We start from the raw sequence: 17,138 nt of genomic DNA, 5'->3' as shown, positions 1-17,138 counted from the left end.
TAGAAACTACATGGAAATGTTTATCAGGTAAAGAAGCAGAAGCTAATATAAGGGTTACAGATATCACTTTTTCGTCTTATCAATTAGTTAGCCCAGCAGAGCACATTTAACACAAAATATATAAACTAAGACTTACTACTGCAATAAGATCTTCCTAACCTCCACCTTACTGAATTTGCATTTCTGGTAACAGAACCTCCTGTCAATTACTAAAGGAAAGCATTGCGAAAAGGAAAAAGGTAACGTGGTTTGGTTAAAGCAAATAGCACCAACTGTTCTTGTAAAGCTTTTAAGTAGAAAAACTATTTCAAAATTGCCCTGGCAGCAAGTGAGAAAACAGAAGGGAAACTGTTAAGAGAAAACTTAATTATGGCAGGCCTAAAAATTACCTGTGAATACTTCCAGTTCAAATAAGTTCATTAAATGTTTGTCTGAGGATAAAACTACAAAAATAATTGCTGATTTCTTATAGTGGTTTCAAAGTAAAATATTAAGAGCTGCACCTATACCCAACTTAAATAAAATTAACCTTGCCTGTCTCCACACAAAATCAACAACCTTAACATTTTGGGTTTATACAGTTTAGTATTATAAAATAAAAATAGTAATTTATATAACTGAGACTAACGTAATTTTTTGGTCTGTTTAGTTACACGTAAATGTGGCACTGTATTCTGCTAAATGTGTCATATTTCAATAAGCCATTTTTAACCAGAAAATTTAAAAAATCTTATCCAGTTTATGTACAAGGCAATGCTGGTTTAGCTGAGCCAAAGGATCTCAATAGAAATTATAGGTACTGACTTCATAAATCAATACAGACTTTTTCTTTGGCATATTTTTTATTCATCTTGGTAGCTTTGTTACAGAGGCTGAAACTGACTATTCACAAGAGTAATCCAGTGATCTAGTAATTATGCATCACATACATAATAAAATGCAACATCAAAATATTGTATCATTTCTGGATTATTGCCATGTTAAAGCAATCTATCATATCACATGGAATTTTGATTTAAGATCTTCAATTTGTAAGCTCTCTAGAGCAGGAAGTATTTTTTTGTTTGTTTGTACAGTGACTAGCACAAAAGGATAGTCTATGAAGACTCTATTCAGAAAATTCTAAGTTTAATGAACACTATTAGGTTAAAATTCATATATATTTTAAAATATTCTTTCATCTGTGCTACTAAAACCTGAGATTATTAAAAGAAAGAATTTACTTTACTTTTCACCATTTGTGCTGTTTGTTAATTTTCTACACTATATGTAAGCTTAGACAATAAAAACAGACCAGATAATTTTACTTTTGCTTATAGTCACTTTCTAGTCAATTTCACGCTATGGTTCTCTACCATAATTCTGCAACATCTGGATCACAAACACTGCATGGGAATGATATGCTTTTGAATTCAAATCTATTGTGTGTGTGTTTTTAAATTGCATTAACATGTTTCTACTTAGGTTAAATTTTATGCAAGTTATTTACAGGAAATTTGAGTTTCAGTTCCTACAGATGCTGATGACTATAACCTTACCCATATGCATATATGCAGGACTGGGTTTTAAGCTGGGGTCTAAAATGAAGTGACAGCACCCTTTTAAGAAACCAACATTCACATTAATTCTGTACATCTGTTCTTAAATTACCAGTCAGAATCTGCCCTTTACTTCTTATATCTAACTTTTACCAGCCCATCTTCCCAAGAAGGCTGGAAGAAATACAGGCCAGCAAAGTGCGAAGTTTTTCATTATGTAACAAAGAATTTATCAGCAGTACATATGCACAAGGGAACACAGATAAGATTAATGAGTAGCGGGACTCATTGCTGGCCCATATGTAAAGCATGGGTAGAGAAATGAGCGGCAGAGGTTGCTTTTGGAACACCTTTATGCTAGCTCACTGTGCCACCATTTATAGCATGCAGGGAGTCACAGCATTGCAGAACAACTACACTCCCCTCCTTGCGCAAGAGTGAGAAGGGGGTTTCAACCCTCTCAATGCACCTGGCAGCATATCTACACTGCAGTGTTGGCGTTTGTATCCTGCAAAGGTATAGACGAAGCACAGCATACTTTCTCCTTAGCGTAATGGGAAAACTGGGAAGGTGACTGTGACTGGGGAAGTCAATCTCCCTTTTAGGTTTCTCCAAAGGCAGCACAATGAGCTGTTCCAACATAGGGCTTCTAATAATGCCACAATTGAGCCAGAAGGAATCAGGAAAGGAACTGATGTCAGATGAGATATAATTATTTATATACCCTAATATCAAACATTTGTATATGCAAAGACGCAAGCGTGTAGCTGCAACAATCACAGATATTCTAATGGTTATGAGCTCACAGCTGCTGTGGCGCACACTGCACAAGAGAATTAGATCTGCAGAATTAGATAGCATGTTTATCTTTCACAACATCAAGAGACAATTTCACCAGTTTCCTTCACACTTGCCTTTTTTTCTTAATTACCTTTTTGGCAAAATTCATTCAAATGCACAAAGCAATAAAATGAAAAAAAATCTGTCTTTTTACTGTATTACTCTTAGAGGTTACTTGCAACAATAGTCAGTACAAAATTTACAGATGGAAATCAAATTTAAAAATTAACAATGTTCCTTTAGAAATAATTGGTACTTAAGTGATCCTGGACTGAGAATTCTAAAATATATTTCATCCCAGAGCAGATTTGTTACCTCATTTGCATACCACTGGAAAACAGGTTTATATAAATGGCAACAGAAATGCTGAACTACAGTGACACAAGCAGATCCAGCTATTAGAGAAATTTAAAGTTCTCATAAATTTGTTACATTGTTTCTGTCTTTGCCTTTGCAGATTTTTGTTGGAAAGTACTTCTTGTAGGGAAACGTACTTCCGTTTCTTTGCCGTCAGGAAATCCACTTACTGTCTCTTACCTCCACTAGAAAAATGTTTTTGAAATGAGTCAATAAAGGAAGTCAGACTCTTTCCTCTAAACAATCAATGCTATGATTCAGTGGTCTGGTTCAGGCATAGAGGCCTTACTTGATGACAAGATGTCTCTTAAGGAAAACAAAACAGTGTTCTGGAATGACTCAAGGAAGCGGAGAAATCTTAAGATTTGTATTTATCATGGAGAAGTAAAAATAGGATTACAGGTTTTATCTCAGATATACACAGCAAAAGGCAGATAAACAATCAGAAGTTGGACTACATGATTTTAACTAAATAGAAAAGCCTTACCGAACAGTGTTTTATAACATGCTCATTTCTTACCAGCGTTGTTGGCGGGCTGGGTTGAAAGTGGTTTTGGTTCTGATGTAATTTTGGGACTGGCTGCAACATGTGAAGGAGATGAAGTGCTGTCTCCATTAACAGCATGTATACAGAATGCATTCTGTATTACAGAGTTTAAAGGAGTTTGATTGTCTATTCCATTAGACATGTCACAGGTAGATCTTGGCAAAATAAAGAGGATTTTGATTAATACAGACAGTATGTTAAACGTAACAATAGAAAACAAAGGCCTACACTGAAACATACTGAAAGATCTGATACAAAATACACCAAAGTAAACTCAGTGGCAAGGTTTTAATATTATTCTGTTGGTGGGTGTAGATAATAGTTCATATATGTAAAACTAAACCAATTATGGGGGTAAAGGAGCTTATTTTTGTAATTTTAACTGAGGTACTTATCAATTGGATTTTTAATTCCATTTATTTCCCCCCCCCCAGTATGGCATTACAACTGAGTTGAGCAGGCTAATTTGGCTACAGTTGCTAAAAATGGCCCAGCTGCTTCTCTGGAGAGAACCCCATCCCATCAGATGAGCTTCTTTCCTCCTTTAGGCATGCTGACAGCTGGTTTTGTTAGCCACATCTCTAGAAATTACTTCAGAGGAGTTACCGTTCAACACATGAGGGAGCAAAGATTTCTCTTAGTGAGAGGGAAATAAATACTTAAGGCCCCCTACAGGAAAACACCATATTTTGAGATGCTGTTCCACTCTTCCCAACCCCTAAATAGTGTTTTAGCCTTTTCTGGGGACAAATGGCAGTCACAGAGGTCACCTTCATGCATGCTGCATTGAAGCAGAAATCAAGCAGATGAGGGAGCACTAGAGAACAGAAAAATACTGGACTAGGTGGTTGATCATCCTGCCTACTAGAGTTAGGAAGGAAGACCCAATGTGCCTGTGCTGTCACAGACCAAGTCACAGAAAAGTAGGCTTAGCAGAGAATAATTAAAACAAACATTTCTTTGTTATAAAACAGCAACATCAATTCACTTAAGTCACTGATAAATGAAACAACAACAGACTCAGCTTTTGTTTTCGGTTATTTTTTATTCTACCCTAGAAATCTTATTTGATTTTGCTGACATCTACAGAACACAGCTAAACCAGAGGTCAAAAGAATTAGTTTGTTTTCAAATCAGTGGAGCTAAGTTGTATTTATTTTTCAGTAAAGAGCTTTGTAATCAGAATATTATTTTTAAAATTATGTTCGAATTTTTTTTTGAAGTGTCCTATTCGTGCTATTAGCAATTTTTAGTTTTAATGTCAGGTAAACTAACATCAACAGAGTAGGGCCAAGTACAAAAGCAGCATTAGGGGCCACATGAATTGCCTGAAGACAAGAGAATCCTGCTGCTTCAAAGATCAAACATCCAAAGAGAGCAGGACAGAGGACTGTGAAGGTATAGCTGATCCATCTTCAAAAAAAAATCTAGCGCAATATCTTGTGGAAAGGAAGGAGGAGGAAGAAAATTATAGTCCCCAAGATGTCAGAGAAAGCTGGGGAATAACACATTTGAGTCTTCACCCCAATAATATTTAGTGGCCAAGGGGATCCAGAGGCAAACCTCCACATATAAAGAGGACAGTAGTGGGATGGGCAGGGAAGAACAACTTGCGTCCATCCCCCAGATCTGTAGCAGCTCAGAGGGAACAAAACCACACACACAGAAGGAAAGTAGAAGGGTAAGGAAACCACTGCAAGGTTGCTGGATAGTCCAGTAACAATAAAACTAGTTTTACTAATGAACTCCTTGCTCTCCTACTGCTGTTTGAGGACCAGGTGTGGCCTGTTTCTATTATTCTCCTTGAGCCCTTTGTTCTTCCACATAATACATAATAGAGATGAAGCTTGTGGGTCTCTCTACATCGAACTCAAGGTTCTCTTCCCCATTTCAGGTTTAGGTGGGCAAGTTCTTTGCTTTGAAGGCTTTTTTCAATAACTATTTAAGTCAATGGGAGTCCTTCCATTGACTTCAATGTGCATCAGATCAGGCCTTTGAAAGAAAGCTAGTTGGGAGGGGGGAGGAAGACCACCAGATCGAGGACAGAGGCCCTTTTCTTCCCTCCTCTCTTGCAGTACCATTTTAAAGGAGGAAGGTAGTAGAAAGGCACTACATGCCTGGCTCTTACACAGCTGCAGGAGGTAGCAAAGAACTTAGCACTCAATACCAGATTCACAGTTCCTGATCCACTGAACTCCAATGCAGCACTTCAAAAATTTCAAGGCCAGGTGGACTCTATGTTTGGTCAGATGGACTTATATGTTTTGGCAGAAGACTAAACTAAACCATCAAGAAGTTGACCACTTACCTTGAGAAAAAGGCACAAGCTACCCTATTATCAGCAGAAGAACAGAGATGTAAGCTGAACAGCTATATTCACCTAATCTAAGTAATCTACACAAACTCTACGGGACACCCACATGAATAAAGTTAGTCACGTGCAAATTTATGGCACTAGGCCCTTGGTGCTACAACACAACAAACAGAGTTCATGGGAGTGTAGGCCTGAAGTAGTTAAGGCCTGAAGGTCAAAACCTGGTTCCCTGTGCAAAATTCATTTATGTCACTTAAAACGAAACAATGGCCATTACACGTCAAACACTGCAAAAAGTAAAAAAATAATAATAATTCCAACCTGGATGCAGTTCTTGCCAAAATTTCTCTGTTTTCATGTATAGCATCACCATTTTGCTGGACTTCTACTAAACAATAAGAAATACATTAAATAGATTTTTTTCTTCTTTTAAAATGTTAACAAAAACATGTGGGTTTTATTTTACTAATTTAACTTACTGGCTGCTGGTGAACTGCAGTTTGTAAGAGATTCTTGTTCAACAACCAAACCATCAAGCACAACTGTCAGTTCACCTGTTTGCACCATGCCACTCTTGTTTTCTAAGGAGAGTTTCAATTGTTCTTTCACCCCCTCCACTACAAGGGGAAAAAGAATAAATTCAGCATTAAATAGTTTCCCCCACAAAAACATACTAAAAATATTTTGTACAAAGTTATATTACAGATAAAAATTCTACACACACATATATATACACACACACACACAAAGTTTTCTCTGCTACTTGAAGAAAAAGTTATATATAGATTTATTCTAATATATATTATGGATACATCTTCTATTTCTTTTAAGTCTTCAGGTTTTGCTAATTTGTATTTTTAAAAAACTAGCTTGCTGAATAAAATAAATTAATTAATATTTGATTTAAATAAGATGCATTTCCACTATTTTGCTGCTTTCTATTCCCTCAGAGCAGGGAACCCTAAAATCACATGGGTTACATCACCATGCTTGATTATGTACACTATAGAGTGCATAAACAGGAGTCCAGCTTTACAAACAACTTTTGCTGTTATAAGCCACGCTGTAAATTTCTAGGATGGGGATAGGTCAGCAAAAGACATCTAGAATATGGCAAGCATTTATGGAACTCCGGTGTTGAACCCTCAGGACACTTGATGACAGACAAATGGTGAAATCCTGGCCTCACTGAGTCAATGGCAAAACTCCCATTCACTTCAAAAGAGCCAAGATTTCACCTCAAGAATCTCCATGTGTCACTGTAACTTCAGAGTAGGTAGTGGACAGCTAAACATTGACATGGTTTTACAGAAATTCAGGGATTCTAATTAAGGTTGTGTGAGGTTTTGAACAATTATGTAGTTTGCTGGAGAAGAAACATAGTGCCAGATCCTCAACTGGTTATCAATCAGCAGAGCTCCCACTCAAGTCAATGGAGTTATGTCAATTTACACTGAGGTTACAGACTCCTAACACCTGCTGCAAATGAAATGGTTAGATTAGCTAGTTTCTAGCACACATACTGTTGTCTCCAAGCCTACGTGCTTCAGAAGGATAGTTTACTTGGATTTCTCCAAGCTTATTGTTCCTATGATGCATTTTTGGAATCTTGTGCTGGTTTAACAAACTCAAAATGTTTAAAGTAGCTATAACTAAATACTGGACTGTGAACCCCGATACATGCTTTACAAGGTACAGGGAGCTAAAACTATTAGATACACAAAACTTGTGCTCAATTCCTGACTATCTCCAAAAATCTCTAATTCCAAAGACCAGTAGGAAGGAAGGGAAATGTGGATCTAAGTAAGTAGTAAATACAAAACAATAAATAAAAAAAATAAAAAATCACTGCTAATTTTCTGTCACTAAAATACAGATCCTAACTCTGAAGATTATTAAATAACAAGAGTATTGCTAGACAAGTTAAAAAGAAACAACAAACTCTGCCCTACATTTTGACCCATTTGAGCCATCACTGGTGGGTTAAGAAGACTGGCTTCTTCATAACAGGTGTATTCTACTATTCCAATACAAATAACTATGTAAAAATGGCATTAAAGGTAGAGTATATGTACCAGTAATTTAGGAATAAAAAACAACACACTAAAGGGATGTTCTGATTATACCAAAAACTATAGTTACCTTTTTTCGTTACTGGTGTTCTTAGATGTGTTGCTCATTGACATTCCATAGTAGGTGTGTTGTGCTCACCATATGCACCAGTGCCAGAAGTTTTTCGCTTAGCGGTATGTGTAGGAGACCAGCTCTGGCACCCTCTAGAATGGCACGCATATGCCATGATATGAGGGGCGCTGCTGGCTCCCCTCAGCCTCAGGTCCTTCTTCCCAGAAACTCCAACAGTGGGGAAGCAAGGTGGGTCATGGAATGGACATGAGTAAGAGATCTCGAAGAACACCAGTTGTGAAAAAGGGTCATTGTCTTTTCTTCTTTGAGTGCTTGCTGATGTCCACTCCATTATAGGTGACTCTCTTGTAGTACCACTGAAGGTGGGTAGGAATTCATGGACATGTTGACTGCAACACAGCTCTGCCAAATCCAGCACCGTCTGTTGCCTGCTGGGTGATGGTTTAGTGCATTGTGAATGTGTGTGTACCAAAGACCACACTGCAGCTCTCCAGATGTCTGGGACAGGGATATGCGCCAAGAAGGCCACCAAGGACGCCTGAGCCCTAGTAGAGTGGGCCATCACTATAGGTGGCAGCTCGACCTGAGCCAACTCATAACATGTCTGGATGCAGGTGGTGATCCAATTCGAGATCTTCTGCAAGGACACCAGGAGGCCCTTCATCCTATCCGCTATTGCCCTAAAGAGCAGGGTTGACCTGCAAAAGGCTTTGGTATGCTCCAGGTAGGCTCTAGGGCATGTCGGACATCCAAAGTGCGTAGCTGCCCCTCCTCAGTGGTGGAGGGTGGCTTCAGGCAGAACACCAGGAGGAAAATATCCTGGCTGACACGAAAAGAGGACACCACTTGAGGCAGGAAAGCTGGATGGGGTCGCAGCTAGACCTTGTCCTTGCAGAATACTGCATAACAGGGGTTCTCAAATTGGGGGTCAGGGTATCCCCCTTCTCTCACTCCTGTACTCCATCTCCACAGAGCAGAGGAGGGGGGACACAACAGGGCTCAAGATGGAGGGAGCTTGCTGGCAGCTGCTGCTGTGTCTGAACAAGTGCCGATCTACTTAAAAGGGCAGCGTACTTAAAGTGGGGGCAGTACAATTAAAGTGGCAATGCGCGTTTCTCTGTCTCTCTCTCGCACACACACACTTCTCTGTGTGTCTGTAACACACATACATACTTGTATTGTTGTTGCTATTGTTACTTCTTTCAAAGAGAGTTCTTTTAGTTTCTGACTGGTCTGTGCATTTCACAATTTTTACTTCTCTCTTACGCTTAAATTTAATTCTTTGAGTAGTGAGTTCTAAAATGACTTACCTGTCCTGGCTGGAGTAATTATCCCTATGGTAACTTTTTAAAAATACATATTATATTTATGTTTTTGGTTTCTACTGGTGGCGGACATCTGCACATTACCTTAATATGGTGCATAGAACAAAATTCATTCCACACATGGGTGGAAACAATTAGAAGGAACACTGGTTGGGGAGATGCTACGCTGCAATGCCCAGCAGGAAAACCGCTTCCACTTTGCCTGGTAACTCGCTCTGGTGGAGGGCTTTCTGCTTTCCAAGAGAATCTGCTGTACCTGGCTAGAGCAGGCCTGTTCCTCTTGGTTCAGCCATGCAGCAGCCAAGCCGTGAGACGAAGAGAGGGAAGGTTCAGGTGCAGAAGCCGACTGTGGTATCGGGCAGCTGAGCAATAACCATGTTGCAGCCATGGCCAGATCCATAAGCGTGCCAAACCAGTGCTGGCAAAGCCACATCATGATCATGTCGACTTGCACCTTTTGATTTTTCGATAGGACCTTGTTGATCAACGGAATCAGCAGGAATGCATACATCAAATACCCTGCCCATGACAGGAAAAAGGCATTGGAAAGGGAGCCCCTGCCGAGGCATTGGAGAGGGCAGAACTGATGGCACTTCTTGTTTGGTCTGATGGCAAACAGGTCCACTTGGGGAACACCCAACTTCTGGAAGAGCACCCAGGTGACCTCTGAGTGGAGCAACCACTATTGGTGAGAGAAAAAGGACCTGCTGAGGAAATCTGCCAGCATGTTCCAGACACCAGGGAGATGCAAAGCTTCCAGGTAGACCGTGCGCTGGATGCAAAAGTCCTACAGGTGATGTGTTTCCTGACAGAAGGCCGACGAGCGAGCTCCCCCCTGCCTGCTGATATAGAACATCGATATCATGTTGGAAGGTCACCCTCAAGCGTACCTTCAAAACACCAATTTACCACCCTGTTGCTTGCAGGTGGAGCTCGAGTGAGCGGAGGACATTGGCTGGTGGCCCTGCTGGCGCTTACAGGTCTTGCCCTTCTTGTGGAAGGCCTCTGACCAAGGCTGACTGCTCAACCCCTGAGGCTGTTGTGGCTTAAATCGCTTTCTTGCCAGCCCCGGGGTGTATAGGCACAGGGTCCATGAGGCTGCCCTCAAGTCTGTTAGAATGTGCAACTTGGCATCTGTTTCTTCAGAGAACAGCACCTGGCCATCTGGATCAACTGCTGAACCTCCATGGGAAGGCCCAAGGATTGCAACCAAGAGGCTCGTCTCATGGCTATAGCCAAGGCCATGGTTCAGGTTGCAGAGTCCGCTGCATCTGAGACAATTGGGAGAGCTCCCCTTGCCACCACCTTGCCCTCATCAAGGATCGCCAGGAATTCTTTCCTAGGGTCCTCAGGCAGCAAGTTCAAAGACTTAGCCACGGACTGCCAGATGTTAAAGTCATAGCAGCCAAGCAATGCCTGTTGGTTCCCTACTCGTAGCTGGAAGTTGGAAGATGAATAAATTTTTCTTCCAAAGAGATCAAGCCTTTTGCCTCTATTTTTAGGTATCGCACATGGCTGACCCTACCATTTGTGCTCATTCAAGGCCGACACCACCAGTGACCTTGGGACAGCATGGGTGTAAAGGTATTCATAACCTTTAGCCAGCACGTAATATTTGTGTATTGCCCACTTGGACATGAGGGCCAGCGACAAGGGCATCTGCCACAGGGACTTGGTAATTTTTGCCACTCCTTCATTCACTGGCAGTGCCACCCTAGCAGGGGGCAGCCGAACTCAGCACATCAAAGAGAAAGTCTGAGGGCTCCACCAACGCTTCATCTTCTAGCCCCAGGTTTGAGGTGACTCTGTAATTGCCTCGTTGAGCGAGGATGAAGGGGAGGTGGGTACGGGCGGGTCTGCCACCACCAACACCTCCCTACGAGCACCTCCATTGGGGCCGGGTGACCCTGAGGGGTCCTCTCCAGTGTCACTTCCATGGCAGTGGGCAGGCAGGAGATAGTCGCCGACCACCTGTCCTATGCCCCCGAGGTTGACCTACACCCTTGTGAAGGCTGCAGGAACCCCCAGGGAGGTGCCTCTGATGAGTGACCCTGGCCCACTGGAAGGGACTCCTTGCTAACGGAGCCCGAGGAGGAGTCACGTCCGAGGGATCAGGATGGTGTTGAGGCTGACTATCTACCCTGGTCACGTCGGTGCCAGTCTCAAGGCTCTGCTGGGGATCTGCACGAGGATGACGACTTTCTGTGCCATGATACAAGAGACCGATGGCAGTATTCAGCAGATTGGCAACAGGAACCCAATGATCTATGTCTATCACTCAGCAAGCGGTGCCAGCCTGTTGAGCTGGAGCGAGTAGGTCACTGTGCCGGGGAACGTTGGAGTACCATACTAGTGCTCTGGTTACAGGTAATGAGGCTCCCAAAACCTTGAATTGCCGGAGTGGTGCTGCACACTGGGAGAGCAGCAGGGGCACTCCCAGCACTCAGGAAGCAGGGATGGGCACACCTCTGATGGTCTGCATCGTTCCACTGGCAATCGCCGCTTTGAGCCTGAAGAGCACCGCCTGGCATGCGGGGACCGACACCAGGGACTTTGACAGGCGGACTGACTCGTGTTCGAGGCGTGGTGGTTCTGCACAGGTGAGTGCTGGTGCGACACTCCTTGTGGTGAGGAGCTCTGCCACACTGATGGGGACTGTTGGAAGGATCCCAAGTCAGGTTTACCCATGGAGTGGAGTACCGCTGTAACCAGCGTGGGCGACACCAGTAGGGGACAGGATGTCCTTAGCAGCCTGCAGGGTCTCCAGTGTAGACAACACCGCCAGGTGCTGAATGCCCATGCAGCTTTCCAGGGTGGCAGGTGCTTCCTGAAGTGGACTAGCCCACTCAGCAGGAGCTGGGGCCCGACCTCCATCCGGATGTGAAGAGACGCCCCTCACAGGTCTTCGCTCTCCTCCAGCCCTCCCCTTCCCTTTCAGGATACAGGAAAAGGTCACGCCATGGCCTTCCCTTGCTTTCTAGCCAGTACAGGGGACAGGGATCAGCCACAGTGCTAGAAGCAGAAACCAATCTGGATGGCTCTGGTGCCAGTGCAGTAAAAAAGTTCACAACGAGCAGCTGAGAGACAAGCTAGCCCAGGCAAGGATATGTTCCAGGACCATCATTGGAAGTAAGAAGGAACTGAGGGCGGGGGGAGCCGGCAGCACCCCTCACACCACGACATACGCACATCACTGGAGAGGGTGCCAGAGCCAATCCCCTATGGATATCACTGAGGGAAAAACTTCTGGCATCAGTGCATGTTGCAGAATGGAATGAACATGAGCAAGCACTCAAAGAAAAACCAAGCATTACAAATCCTGAAAATTTGGACTTACAGTTAAGTTATACTTAAAAGAAATGCAAACACATTAAGTATGAAAACAAACAAACAATCTTAACAGTCATCTGTAGCAAGCTCATGCAACAACACCACTTATGTTGCAGGGATTTTAGTGTTTGTGGTCTCAGATTATCTGCATCTTTAAAAATAGTTTTCATTAGTTCCCCCTCCCATCTTACAGGGTACACTTAAAGTTGGTGTGCTTTAATTACATTTCAAATGTTGCTGTAGTCCTTTTGTCTTAGAATTTCCCTTTTTTTATTATAAAAATGTCATAAACACTAAACAAGAAACCCAAAGCGAATGCTACCATAAGATATTTCTAATTATTTTAAGATATGTATTTTTTTTAAATTGTATCTTCTCTATATGGAAAGTTTGAAGATTGTGCTATTATGTTACTAAGATTATTTGGGATAAAAAAAATCTAACATGTTAAATTACTTCAAGAACCCATTTTAAAATTAATTATAACTCAATTCTGGATATACTTGTATTTTCTTAGCTCAAAGAGGAAGCACTAAATTTTGGAGAGGATATTCTGCATATTTAACAGATAAACAAGGTTGAATCTCTGCTCTAATTGCAAAACAGAAAACATGTTTAACTATGGAGCCACGTCAGACATCTTCATAATACTAATGAAGACATTCCACTTAGAGGTGGGTTCCCCTTTGAATGTCTTGTAATAAATGAGGAAGATGTAAAGAAACCTTTTTTACACTCTCAGTTTTCCCTCATTATAAATTCTGAGGTTTGTATGACGAGATCTATAGATCAGGAAAAATGAATTTGAGCTATTGCTTTAGCCAGGAAATCATGCTTAAAATCAGAGATTTATAATCAATCCATCCTGAAGGAGGGAGCGATAACTCAGAAGGAAGGAGGGATAGCTCAGTGGTTTGAGCACTAGCCTGCTAAACCCAGGGTTGAGAGTTCAATCCTTGAGGGGGCCACTTAGGGATCTGGGGCAAAAATTGGTCCTGCTAGTGAAGGCAGGGGGCTGGACTCGATGACCTTTCAAGGTCCCTTCCAGTTCTAGGAGATTGGTATATCTCCAATTACATATATTTGAAGGAAGGGTCAAGTATTTTGTTCAACATTGGGTTCTAATACCATCTATCACAGTGGAGTGAAATTTGGCCTGTTAAGTTATGAATTCAGGGAAGACTAGAGAGCCTTGTACATGGCTAAACATTTTTCCATTTTGGGGGTTGCATGAAATGGTTGGTCATTTGCGGGGGTTGCAGTAGATCCTGCTGAACAATGGAAATTCTGTAACTAATCAGAGAAAATGTATATCCTCATATTTTTAGTTAATAGTTTCCTCTCACTTTTTTCAGTAGTTATTTAATATACTATTATTTGAAAACATTTATCTCTCATTATAAATTTAACTCTCTCTCTATAACCCAAAGAGAAGGTCATGAAGCTCTATTTTAAATTAGATGATAATATTTTGTCATTATATCAAAGCTAGCAAAATTAATGTAATTGAAATAATCAATTTGTTTCCTTAATAAATATGCCCTCTATGAAAACTTACATTTTCTATTGTGTGTTTCCAAAGCTTGTCTCAAGTCTACAGTGGCTCTTCCTAATAAAACATCAGCTTTTAAAGTGTGATGGCTCCACACTCGAAATTCCAACGTAGTCTGTGGAGTCACATTCCTGTATATAAAACATTTTTTTAAATTAAGCTGTAAGTGATCATCTTTCATTATTATAAAAGTATTATCTATTTTAATCAGTTTTCCCATAACTACTGTAATTATTGGTAGTGACTTTTTTTTTTTTTTTAAACTATATCACAAAAGCACTGTGAAACAGAAAAATCAATGTAACAGCTCTCAGGCACAGATCAGGACTAGGGTATGTTATTACAATAGTGTGAAAATACTTGGGAGCATAACTACTTACATTAAGAGCAGCAAAGAGTCCTGTGGCACCTTATAGACTAACATGCATCCCACGAAGTGGGTATTCACCCATGAAAGCTCATGCTCCAAAACGTCTGTTAATCTATAAGGTGCCACAGGACTCTTTGCTGCTTTTACAGATCCAGACTAACACGGTTACCCCTCTGATACTTACATTAAATTCAGATTTCAGTTATGTGTCAATTTCACACCGTTTTTTGTTTTTTAAAAAAACTGTTTTCCTTCATACATAATTTTAAATACAAACTTACTTTCAATATTTGTCAATAGGAAAAAAAAATGCTAGATTTGATTTTAAGCTTGTATCATTAAAGAGAACGCTGAATAGCCACTGCTGATCAAGAACACTGAAATTAACTGCTCAGATGCCCTCTAACACATTAATTTATGAATTGAACACACATACAATGTACAATACTAAAAACCATTTTTTAAAAAAATGCTCTTAAAATTAAAACAAAAAAACCACCCTAAGTGATGAGACTAAAATACACCATTGGAGGAAAGAGGCAAGATAACCAAAATGGAACAAACAGTGATTATGTTACAAACGCTTTTTGGGGGGAATTTTTTTTTTTTTTTTTTTTTTAAGTTGGGAGAAATTAGCTAAGATATCAGGGAAAGCAAATTTTCTACCTTAGGGGCTACAGCACGAGTGCCTGCTAATTAAAGACAATGTGGGACCCCAAGAATAGGTATCCTTCAAAACAAGATCTCAAATACAGCATGGGCCAATATTGTTCAAAACCTTAAACTAGCTCTATTGATTTTCTTAAAAGTAATGTAAATAAGTAATGTAAAGTAATTCTTTAATGGATTAGCATATTATAAGCAGACAACATAGATCATGGTTACTAAAAGAAATGAGCAAATATGCTGCTTCATTCAGAACAAGCTGTAGGTAACACAGATCTACTAAAAACCCAGCTAAAAGAAAATTACAGCAATGTAACCTTGTCATCACAATGGCCTACAGTGTTTACACAAGGTCATATAAGTGAAGTTGTTCTCAACACAAATTGTGCAACTAAAGCACCTTGATACTGTGACCCAAAGCACCCCTGGATTCACACCTTACCCATTATTCTAATAATTTTTGTACAAAATATGCCTCGTAGGGTATCATCTGAAAACTAATAATTCACTGGTCAATAATATCATGATCAAATGTATGTAGCAACTTTATATGTAAAGTTATGAATTCCCCTGTATAATGTTATTAGCACATGTTCAAAACCAGACAGCCCTTCCAGGGCAAAAATTGTTAGACAGGTCTACCCTAAACAAAGGAGTGTGCGTTTACCCCATTTTACATATAAGTAGTAAACTGATTCATCAAGACAGCAGAGGGAAGAAATGGCAAGAAATAGAACTCTGAGGGGTATCCTTCAGAAGAATTCACTTCCAAGATTCACCAACTATAAAAAAGAGGCATTGGACCTCTCCCCCTCGCCCCGCCCAAATTATCTCTTTCACCTACAAAGATAGACAGCAACACCTTTGGACCTCTGACTGAGGAGAGGGTCAGTCACCATCTTACTGGAAGACTGTGGGAAAGAAGGGCCATCTTGAACAAAGTCTTGAACCAAAACTTACTAAATGAAGTTTTAGACTTTTCATATGTGTTCTCACTTTTATTTGCTTGTAACCATCTATAACTTTATTGCTTGTACTTGAACTCACTTATAATCGTACCTTCTTTTGTTAATCAACTTGTTTTACAATTAGACTAACAGTGCTGTGTTTGTACTAAAGTGAATGTCAACTCCAGTTAATGTGGCAAACTGGTGTGTTTGGTCTTCTTATGCCTCTGAATATTGCAAGAGAGGGCTGGACATATCACAGCACACAGGTTTGTGGACATTCAGGACTGCAGCTGTGTTGGGGTCACCTGCTAACATTAACCAGGTCTAATAAAGACAGAAGTGTGTCTGTGATAACTGCTGGCTGGCTGTTGGATTAAAATTGGTCAGATCAGAGCTGTACAGCATACAGAACACAAAGTGCATGTGGGCTGTGTGTATGTCCTAGACAGTAAGTCACAAGTAGCAGAGGCATTTTGGGGCATTCAGGGTTGAAATACAAATGATGACACCACTACTCACTGATCTTAATTGCACCCTAGAACATGGCAGATACCGCATCATTGGCTTTCCATGAGAAGTCTGTGGTCAAAAGCAATACCAAGATTCTCAGTTTGATGACACCTCTGACTTTACCTCTCAAAGGGAAACACAAAGAAAGAATGACCCTCCTCAAAACAATCTCTATCCACCAACAGGATTTCTGTTTTTCTATGGGCGAGAACAAGATTACTGATGCATCCAGTTGGCAACATCCTGTAAGCATTCCTGCACAGCATGGACTGAGCTGAACACAGTCCATAGTGCAAGAGATACACAGTTATGCATCAAGTGTATATAAAGATATCCCACTCCTGTTTAGAAATAATCTTGCCAAGACACCTCATATACACATTGAGCAACAACAGTTATTTTAGGACAAATACTGCCATTAAATAAATTCAACTTTCAATTAAGTTAAAGGAAGTTTGTGTATGCAGCCAACAGCAGAGTTTGATAAATTTTTGTCTCTAATTTTTGATTAATAAATTATATTTTACAAAGCTAGAAAAAGCTTTTCTACTTACACAGTCAACTGTTCATCCCATTTTGGATTTGAAGAACTATTTGATTTTGCTGTTTTCTTGATTTCTCCATCTGCAGCTAATTCTGTATAAATGGCTGTTCCAAACCAGTTCTTTTTCCTTTTCAGTTTGGCACTAGAAAC

General features: G+C 40.6%; 1 protein-coding gene across 3 annotated transcripts in view; it reads right to left on the bottom strand.

Annotated features, from left to right (window-relative positions):
- WWP1 (WW domain containing E3 ubiquitin protein ligase 1) overlaps positions 1-17,138 on the bottom strand; it is a 160,459-nt gene that overhangs the window by 100,389 nt on the left and 42,932 nt on the right. For 2 of the 3 annotated variants that reach the window (XM_030553396.1, XM_030553398.1), the window contains exons 3-7: positions 16,999-17,137; positions 13,955-14,079; positions 6,076-6,213; positions 5,918-5,984; positions 3,256-3,437 (exon numbers count right to left, since the gene is read on the bottom strand). In XM_030553396.1, coding sequence (XP_030409256.1) covers positions 3,256-3,437; positions 5,918-5,984; positions 6,076-6,213; positions 13,955-14,079; positions 16,999-17,137 — 651 coding nt within the window. The remainder of the gene's footprint in view (positions 1-3,255; positions 3,438-5,917; positions 5,985-6,075; positions 6,214-13,954; positions 14,080-16,998; position 17,138) is intronic. The other variant, XM_030553397.1, reaches the window with a different exon arrangement.

The sequence above is a fragment of the Gopherus evgoodei genome, chromosome 2, assembly GCF_007399415.2.
Source record: "Gopherus evgoodei ecotype Sinaloan lineage chromosome 2, rGopEvg1_v1.p, whole genome shotgun sequence".
NCBI classification, from domain to species: domain Eukaryota; kingdom Metazoa; phylum Chordata; order Testudines; family Testudinidae; genus Gopherus; species Gopherus evgoodei.
The sequence above is the reverse complement of the archived record's forward strand: the minus strand, read 5'-3'. Positions and strand labels throughout refer to the sequence as shown.